This window comes from Chamaea fasciata, unplaced genomic scaffold, assembly GCF_029207755.1.
Source record: "Chamaea fasciata isolate MVZ Bird 193981 ecotype frontalis unplaced genomic scaffold, bChaFas1.0.hap1 SCAF_10, whole genome shotgun sequence".
NCBI lineage: Eukaryota > Metazoa > Chordata > Aves > Passeriformes > Sylviidae > Chamaea > Chamaea fasciata.
The window spans coordinates 21,558,626-21,566,430 of NW_027094095.1; the positions used below are offsets into that span (position 1 = coordinate 21,558,626).

Genomic DNA, 7,805 nt, shown 5'->3' on the forward strand with positions numbered 1-7,805 from the left:
GTTGCCAAGGCCGCGGGACGCGCGGGGGCGGCGGGGCCATGGCCGCTCGCCGCACCGGGAGGGAGCCCCCGGACGCGCTGCAGAACCGCTTCCACGCCGAGCGGGCCAAGAGGGAGCGCCAGTGGCAGCTGCTCTTCACGCAGTACACCGTGAACCCCTTCCGTCCCAGTGAGGCCTCGCGGCCACAGGGAACTGGCGTAAAGCCCCGGGGGCAAGACAAGGGCAGTGGGGGGTGCCGGAGGCGGGCCCGCGGCGCTCTGCTGCGCGTCAGGGACAGGCAGCTGCACCCAAGCGTGGCGGCAGCGGCCACTGAGAAGGGTAAAGCTGGAAACGGCAACTGGTGGGCTCCCCTTTTGCCTGGGGAACCGGTCTGCACACTCACACTTGCGCAGATGGTGCCTTTAGTAACCACGTAGAAGTGAGGCAACTGTTTAGGATGTGGAACTTAAAAATTCTGTGTAAATACAGAGCCAAGATGGGGTCGAGGGCCCCAGCAATACACCATGTTCCTTCAGGTCCTGATCTGCTTTCTACCTGTCAATTCACACTCTGTGCTAGCATAGGCAGGTGATGTCAGTAGATTCTTTCAGGTCTAGGTTTTGCAATAAAGCAACAAGGGAAAACAATTTCGAGACTTGGCACTCTGCAGGCCGCCCCTTGGGTGGGGTGGGACTCTGATATGGTAAGTACAGCAGCATCCTGTTGAAAGGCCTTTAGCACACTTAACGCCCTTCCCTTCCTAAAAGCTGCCATTAATCAGTATTTCTAACTCATTTTCTTCTATGCACATGCAGTTCAGTAATACATATTCTGTACGTGGCTGTGATTCCAAATTCACATTAAAGTCATTCATTTGTCTCATTTCTTTCCAGTTCACATGGTCGCTAGGAAGCCAATGTCTTGGCATGAGAACATACATGAGCCAATAGATGGTAAGAAGTCTCTGAAAAGCTTGTGATAACTACGTAAGAAAATTATTAACACATAAAATTTAATACTTGTAATCAGTCTAACATATCATGTATGTGGAAACACCTCTGTGACCACAAAAGTAAGTTAAACTCATTTATGATTTTTGTTTGTAGAGCAGGTTTTTTTTCCACTCTTAGGCCCTTTCCCGTTACTTTCCAGTTTCAGCACAAGTTTGCATCCATGCAATTACACCCTTATTTTTGTTTTTAATTAAAATATATATAAACTATAAAATATATAAAATTCCTCATATTCATACTATCACTTTTTGGTTGAGAATCTAAAGCTCTCAACCAACACCATGTAGTGTAGGAAAAGGAAGATGCTGCAGTACAGTAGACAGGGATACCAGAATTAACAGGACAGTACTGTCAGGCAAATTTTGAAACTTCCTCAGGAAATATTCTAATAGAAACATCACTGTGCATTCTAACAGTATCATTCACAGAAGCAGAGAGGCTGCCTCTACCCTTGGAGTTCTAGTTGTTGCTTGGACAGTGTTAAGATGTCCCATTCTAACACATGTCCACAGGTGACTGATTTTTAAACACTTTGTGTTTGTGTCTCTTAAAACAACAGATGAATTCCTGAATCTTCTTCACCGTGCAGCAGTGGTGCCAAGAGAGAAATACTCAGAGCCACAAACTGAAGGCCAGGAAATTGGCTGGCATACAACACCTTTGGTGAGTAGGATGCTTAAAGACTCAGCTTTTTACAAGATTCAGAGACGTTAAGCCAGCCACACTGGAAAGTACTCATACAGGAAAACAATTTGTGACAAACAAGGAAAACAAGAATTACAGGGAATGAACAGAACTGTTCACAGAAAACAATTTTTTTTAATTTACACCTAAGAGGACTCTTCACACTGGCATAGACTTGTGAACAGAGAAGCAGCACACTTCCCCTGGGAAACCTGACTGCAAAGCATCTAGTGACAGTGACAGCACACTGCCAAATGCCACAGGTGTACTCAGGGCTGTTTATTAGAGCATTCAGCCATGAAAAATGGTGTAGTGAGCAATGTGAAGTGACATACAGAAGTACTGTGAAAAGAAATGTGCTCCTGCACAGCATCTTTCAAACAAATTGCAAGCAGAACCATAAAATTAATAATCATGTAAGTATACCCAAAGCAGATACACCAGTGAGGATTCATCTGGGGAAGTGTGAATAAACAAGAGGAAAAGAAATATGATTAACAAGCTGAGACATCAGTCATATCTGACAAACAGCTGTGATGATGACTGACTTTGTGGATTGGTGTTCTGGGACAGGCAAATTTTGGTGTGTTATAAAGAAAACTAAGATAAATAAGAAAATAAAACAGTCTTCATTGACTTTTCATATTATACATCAAGTAGTTACTCATGACAAGGGTAGAGACAGACATCCCAGCTGGGCTCTGTGGCATTAAGGAACTGCTGGTAGGATTAGTCTGACAGGGCAGAGGCAAATAAACTTGTGTGTAGGGGAGCAAGTTCAGTTTTTAGAGTCACAACTCATGATGTTGTTTAACTTGTTAAGTTTTCCTTTTTCGGCGGGTTTGACCATGACAAAGCAGTGAACAGTACAGTGGTACCCTGCTTTTCTGTCATTTGGACATTTCTCAGCAGTGGAACACCTTGCATTACTCTCCCCAGGAAGGAAAACTACTACTAATTTTAATAAAAGCACATGACTGTTTGTCATTTTTGTTTCCCAGGTTCCTTTGGACCGCAGTGATATCAGATTCTACTTCCCACGCCAGACAACTGAGATTACCATCCATGGCTACCCTGCACCACGGGGAGGGAAGTCTAAAGACTAGGACAGGGGGAAAGCCACAGAGAGAATCTTAATGACATCTGATGTCTTAGGCCCTGCTCATTATCTACCAAGTCTGGCAGGTTGCTAATGAGAGACAACAGGAAAAAGAAAAGCTTAATCTGTCCAGATTTGCAACCTGACAAGTGACACAAATAAACCTATCTGTAAGGCTCTGTATTCGTCTCACTGCTGTTTCTATACCCATCTACACAAATAGTCTAAAAAAACCAATATAACATCTCAAAAAGCTTCAGACTTCTTATTTTGACCTTGGCAACATGACCCAGAACTCAAGGTCACCAACTTCATCTTAACAGTAGTGGTGGAAAAAGCTGTCAGAATGACGGGAACAAAGGGCAGGCTTCAGCCACCATTCACCGAACAGCTAAACATGAGTTACACATAGTTCTGTGCAAACCATTTAATGCGTTCACACACCACAGGTTCAAGTAGAAAACAATCCTTCAACAAGACAGACAGTAAGAAGAAATTAGTGATAAGGCACTGGTTTCCACTGACTTTTTTTCCTTGCCACTGCAAAGCATCCAGCTTGCTCCACAGCTGCTTAGTGACAGCAGAAACACATCTTGCAACAGAAAGAAACACAACAACCCCACTGGGGAGCACAGTTCTCTCAGCGGGCTCGGTTCTTCATTTTCTGCCTTGCTCTCTTTCCAGGTCTCTTCTGCAAAAAAAAAAAAGAACAGATTCAGATCTTTATTTTCATGTTCTCCTTCATTGTTCTAGCTCTATAGCTTGGGAAGGATACCAAGGAGAGGGTATTTGTCAGAACATCTGGAGAGGGAGGTTTTGGCACACGGGTAGCAAACAGCACTTTTAAGTTCCCCTTCTTATTTTCCTGCTGATACCAAACCACTGTCCCCAGCTCTGTTACTAACTGAATTATGCTTAGCTCCCAAAGACAGGCATCACTTCCAGATGCTGGAGGCACCCATCATGCACTTGTCTCTCCCTACCAGACATGGCCTGGCTTCCTAGCCAACCAGGATCATTTTCATGCAACATTTTACTTACATTAAGGGCTTTTTTCCCTCCTTTTCCTCCTCTTCCTCCTTTTCCTGGGCCTTTGTTGTGAGCCACTTTTGACTGGAAGCTGGATACGTCATTAAAACTCTCCTTTGTGTTCCACTTTGAGCCCTTCTTCTTCCCACCAAAACCAAACTTCTGATTTTTGTATCGTCTTTTGGCATTTGGTCTGAAAAACAGCCAACCAGAATGACTGCCTATATTCCTTGTTTCAGAAAACTCTAAATACACACATATATATACACTCATGGTCTCCCATCAACCATCATAAACCTTTCCCCTCTTAACAAAGATGCAGAAATTAGTACATTTCAGTCTCTGTTCCATTTTGGCCATAGTTTTCTTCTCTTTAGGGACAGAAAGGCACCTTGGAATTACTTTAATACTAAACAGAACAGTTTTCTTGTTCCCCAAAATTATCCCCTAAAAAGACTGAAAAAATCAGACATTCTGTGTTTTAACTATCTTTTGTTTCTGGTCTCACCCCTTCTTTGTCCGTTGATTTGCATTCCCTTTTTTATTCCCTTGAGATGATGTCTGCTCTTCATCTAGAAAGTCCAGCTTGTCAGTGAGACCTGCAAGAGTGAAATACAAATTTTCAGTCTAAGCAAGTAATAGCAACAGGTCACCCTCACTGAAGAACAGCTGCCTGAGAAGCTTTTGACTGCCACTAGCACACAATTCTGCACAGCAACAGCTTTCCAACCTCAAGACCCAGAACTACAGACATAGTGACCACATCACACTGCCCCAGACTGCTCACATACACTACTGACCTCACACATTTGCTCTCTTAGACAAGTTGACTTTACCTTTCTGGTACTTCTTGACTGCATTCAACATATTTTTCTTCTCCTTCTGTCTCCTCTGCAGAATCTCAACTTGCACCTGAGATTAGAAGCAGAATGTTAGTGCTGATCCTTGCAGTGTCCCATACTTTTTTTTAAAGGAATTCTATCTTTTTTTCTGTTTTCCTTCAGAGCACCTAGACAGAAGACTAGACAGATTCTGTGTGGTTTAGCCAGACTTCTGTGGTCTCACTTTTCCAGCTCCCCTCTCAGGCTCTAAATCCTTGTCACCGATCCTTTTGCATATGTCCCTTTGATAGCTCCTCACCTTCTTGCCATATTTTCTCATTGCACGGAGTTGTTTTGCTTTCTCAGACCTTTCCATTGCTTCCTGTTTACTCTTAAGTTTCTGTCGAATCTAATTAGGGAACAGAAAAAACAAAATTTACCAGTAACACAAAAGAAAAAAGAGAATTTTATAATTTCTGTGCAGTCCTGAAGTCAATATTTGTGAACTATCTATGAGTGTAAAAAAGAAAACATCCTTTAATCAGATAATGCCTATAAGGCATACCATCCTTTCAAGTCAAGGAACAGTTATCACAGAAATTCCTGAACTGATCTGTGGCGAAAATCTGGCTAAAAAGACAAAACTCACACAAGAGAGAAGACAAAGCCTTATAATGTGCTCTAATGGAACAGAGAGTATCTTGTCAGACTGAGTCTATCTGGGTGTATAAAGAAGACTTTATAGTTTCTTTCTTGTTATTATTAAAAGTAAAGCACTGAAGAAATGTCAACAGTCCTGTAGAAAACATCTTTTCTGTTCTGTCCTTGCTCACAAACATTTTTATAAGGATGCTGCCTGATGAAGAATTACTAATATTTCAATACAGATCTTCATGATTCAGTCTAGTGACTCCAGTAGGAGATAAAAATTGTTCTTCAAATGGAGGTCAGCAGAAGAAGAGTACAGTAATGTGCAGGATTGACTTAAGCCTTAGTACGAGCTAATTATCGTTCTTCATCTTATCTAGAAAGGTTCCATCAGAAAGCAAAAGAGTGACCCAATGATACATGAATCTTCAAACTACACTGCAGCTCATGTTTGTTTAATATATACAATGTAGTATTTTTTCCAAATCTAAACCAAAAAATAGAGTACCACTTTGAACAAAGACTACAGTCAAGAAGGAAATGTGTGAAAGTCTTATTTCCTATGCCAATCTAATTTTCTATCTAAAACAGATTCATTCAATAACATACAGTTTAAAATCACAGAAAAGCAGAACACACTGACAATAAACAAAAGGTGATACTTAGATAGGAAAAAAAGGATTGCCTTAAAACCACAGTCAACTACAAGTTTTATGACAAAGAGCAAAAACACAGGCAACTTTACATCCACTGTTACACACACTAAGAAAAAATTCTCCCTGTTTAATATTAAACACATTCAGGACAAAGTATAAATCATGCTTTTCTACTCTATCATCCACCCTGTTATAAAAATCCCCACGTTGCACCAAAACACCTTAACAAAAAGAAATCTCCTGTCACAGAGTTTCAAACCCAATCACTGTCACAGGAATCAGAAAAGAGATGAAGGTCAGTACTCACACATCAGACCTTAAATTTAATACCTACCACAGACCAAAACACACACATTACACAGGAAAGAAAGACATTCATCGCATGTACCTTCTGCATCTGTTGGTCTGATTTGGCCATCTCTGCAAAGTAATCATCCGGCCTCCGTGTCGGAACTTGGAGCTTACGCAGCCGAGGGAGAGCTTCCAGGACAGCTGCCTGTGCCTGCCGGTAGCTGGGAGAGAGCACAGCACCAGCTGTCACCGCACCAGCCCTGCCACTGCCCCAGCTGTCACTGCACCAGCCCTGTCTCCACACCAGCCCTGTCCCCACACCGGCTCTGTCACTGCATGTTGGGCACCTCTCAGTGCTGACACAAACTGCTCACACAAGCAGACTGATACTGGCATCTAGCAAGCATTGGTCTGGAATTGTATCAAAATTCCGTGCACATCCAGTGCAGCTTAGGTGCCAGTAGAGTATTTATATCCTGCACATATACATTTATCTTATTTTCAGTTATGTTTGGGGTTTTTTTGGGTTTTTTTTTATGTTGGAATATTAAAGGCAAAGCAAAACAAGAGAACTGTGAGAACACCAAAATAAACTCACAAAGAAAAATCCATATCTTGCGTTAAAGCGTTAGTCCTGCTATCAAGGCGCTTTTAAAATAAACTTCTCAGCAAAGGATGAAGTCTGCTATGAAGACTGAAATTATTTATTTTCAGTCACACAGCAGTTAAATATACTAGTACTAATTTGTAGTTATTTTGGAAAACATTCAGAACCATCAAATGTAAAATAACATGGCCCATGAGTACCACAGTGACAGCCAGTGTACTGTCCATAGAGCATTGGTGAAACGTAACTCCAAAAACGCAGCAACACATTGGGACACTGCATGAAATCTCTTTTTGACACTTACAAACTCATCTCTCTCTGGAAATCATTCTCAGGGTCAACAGCATCAGACGTAGAAGCATTCTGAGAAACGGGGTCCGCGACCGGGCCCAGGGTCACGTCCAACCTTTCCACCCACGTGAGCTGCTGCCTGAATTCGGCCAGGCACTGCTTCAGGCCGTCCTGTGAAAGGAGCACAGCTCAGCACAGCACCGCACGGACCGATCCGCACGGCTGGCCCGGCTCAGTGTCGCAGTCACACCGCGGGCTGCTCCCCGGGGCCGCGGGGACACAGCCGCAGCGCACAGCACCGCAGCCCGCCCGGCCCCGGCCCCGGCCCCGCCGCGCCTCCTGCGCCCCGCAGCCGGCGCTGGGGCCGCGGGCCTGTGCCGGGGTCTTCCCGGCCCCCGCATTCCCCGCTCACCGTGTCATTGCGCCGCTTCGGCCGCTCCTCCAGCACCACGTTGAGCCCCGGCTTCAGCTCGCCCCTCGCGAAGGCCTCCTGGAGCTGTGGGAGAGTTCGGTCAGTCCGCGCCGCCGGCAGCGGGCGGCCGTTCCCCACCGGCCTCGCCACCGCGGCCACGGGCTCACCTCCGAGTCCGAGAGCGAGGAATCCTCCGAGTCCGAGCCGGAGTCCGAGAAGGACCCGCGCCGCGCCAGGGCCGCCGCCATCGCTGCCGCCACCGCCGCTTCCGGCCG

General features: G+C 44.5%; 2 protein-coding genes across 2 annotated transcripts; one reads left to right on the forward strand and one right to left on the reverse strand.

Annotated features, from left to right (window-relative positions):
- Positions 1–26: 26 nt before the first annotated feature.
- Positions 27–2,971, forward strand: CFAP144 (cilia and flagella associated protein 144). Its single transcript, XM_066192635.1, has 4 exons — positions 27–168; positions 873–932; positions 1,552–1,655; positions 2,678–2,971. The coding sequence occupies exons 1-4, from the start codon at positions 39–41 to the stop codon at positions 2,780–2,782; spliced, it is 399 nt and encodes a 132-aa protein (XP_066048732.1). The 5' UTR covers positions 27–38; the 3' UTR covers positions 2,783–2,971.
- A 216-nt stretch (positions 2,972–3,187) lies between these two features.
- On the reverse strand, positions 3,188–7,796 carry EBNA1BP2 (EBNA1 binding protein 2). The gene is made up of 9 exons (XM_066192626.1): positions 7,698–7,796; positions 7,531–7,614; positions 7,132–7,289; positions 6,318–6,441; positions 4,945–5,034; positions 4,641–4,716; positions 4,313–4,403; positions 3,817–3,997; positions 3,188–3,466 (listed from the first exon to the last, which is right to left on the reverse strand). The coding sequence occupies exons 1-9, from the start codon at positions 7,776–7,778 to the stop codon at positions 3,416–3,418; spliced, it is 936 nt and encodes a 311-aa protein (XP_066048723.1). The 5' UTR covers positions 7,779–7,796; the 3' UTR covers positions 3,188–3,415.
- Between the last annotated feature and the right edge of the window lie 9 nt (positions 7,797–7,805).

Coding starts and splice junctions, on each gene's coding strand:
- CFAP144 (XM_066192635.1), top strand. CDS start 39: ATGGCCGCTCGCCGCACCGGGAGGGAGCCCCCGGACGCGCTGCAGAAC. Junction 169..872: donor CGTGAACCCCTTCCGTCCCA/GTGAGGCCTCGC, acceptor ATTTCTTTCCAG/TTCACATGGTCGCTAGGAAG. Junction 1,656..2,677: donor GCTGGCATACAACACCTTTG/GTGAGTAGGATG, acceptor TTTGTTTCCCAG/GTTCCTTTGGACCGCAGTGA.
- EBNA1BP2 (XM_066192626.1), bottom strand. CDS start 7,778: ATGGCGGCGGCCCTGGCGCGGCGCGGGTCCTTCTCGGACTCCGGCTCG. Junction 6,442..7,131: donor TTCCAGAGAGAGATGAGTTT/GTAAGTGTCAAA, acceptor GCTCTCTCCCAG/CTACCGGCAGGCACAGGCAG. Junction 3,467..3,816: donor GAGGGAAAAAAGCCCTTAAT/GTAAGTAAAATG, acceptor TTTTTTTTGCAG/AAGAGACCTGGAAAGAGAGC.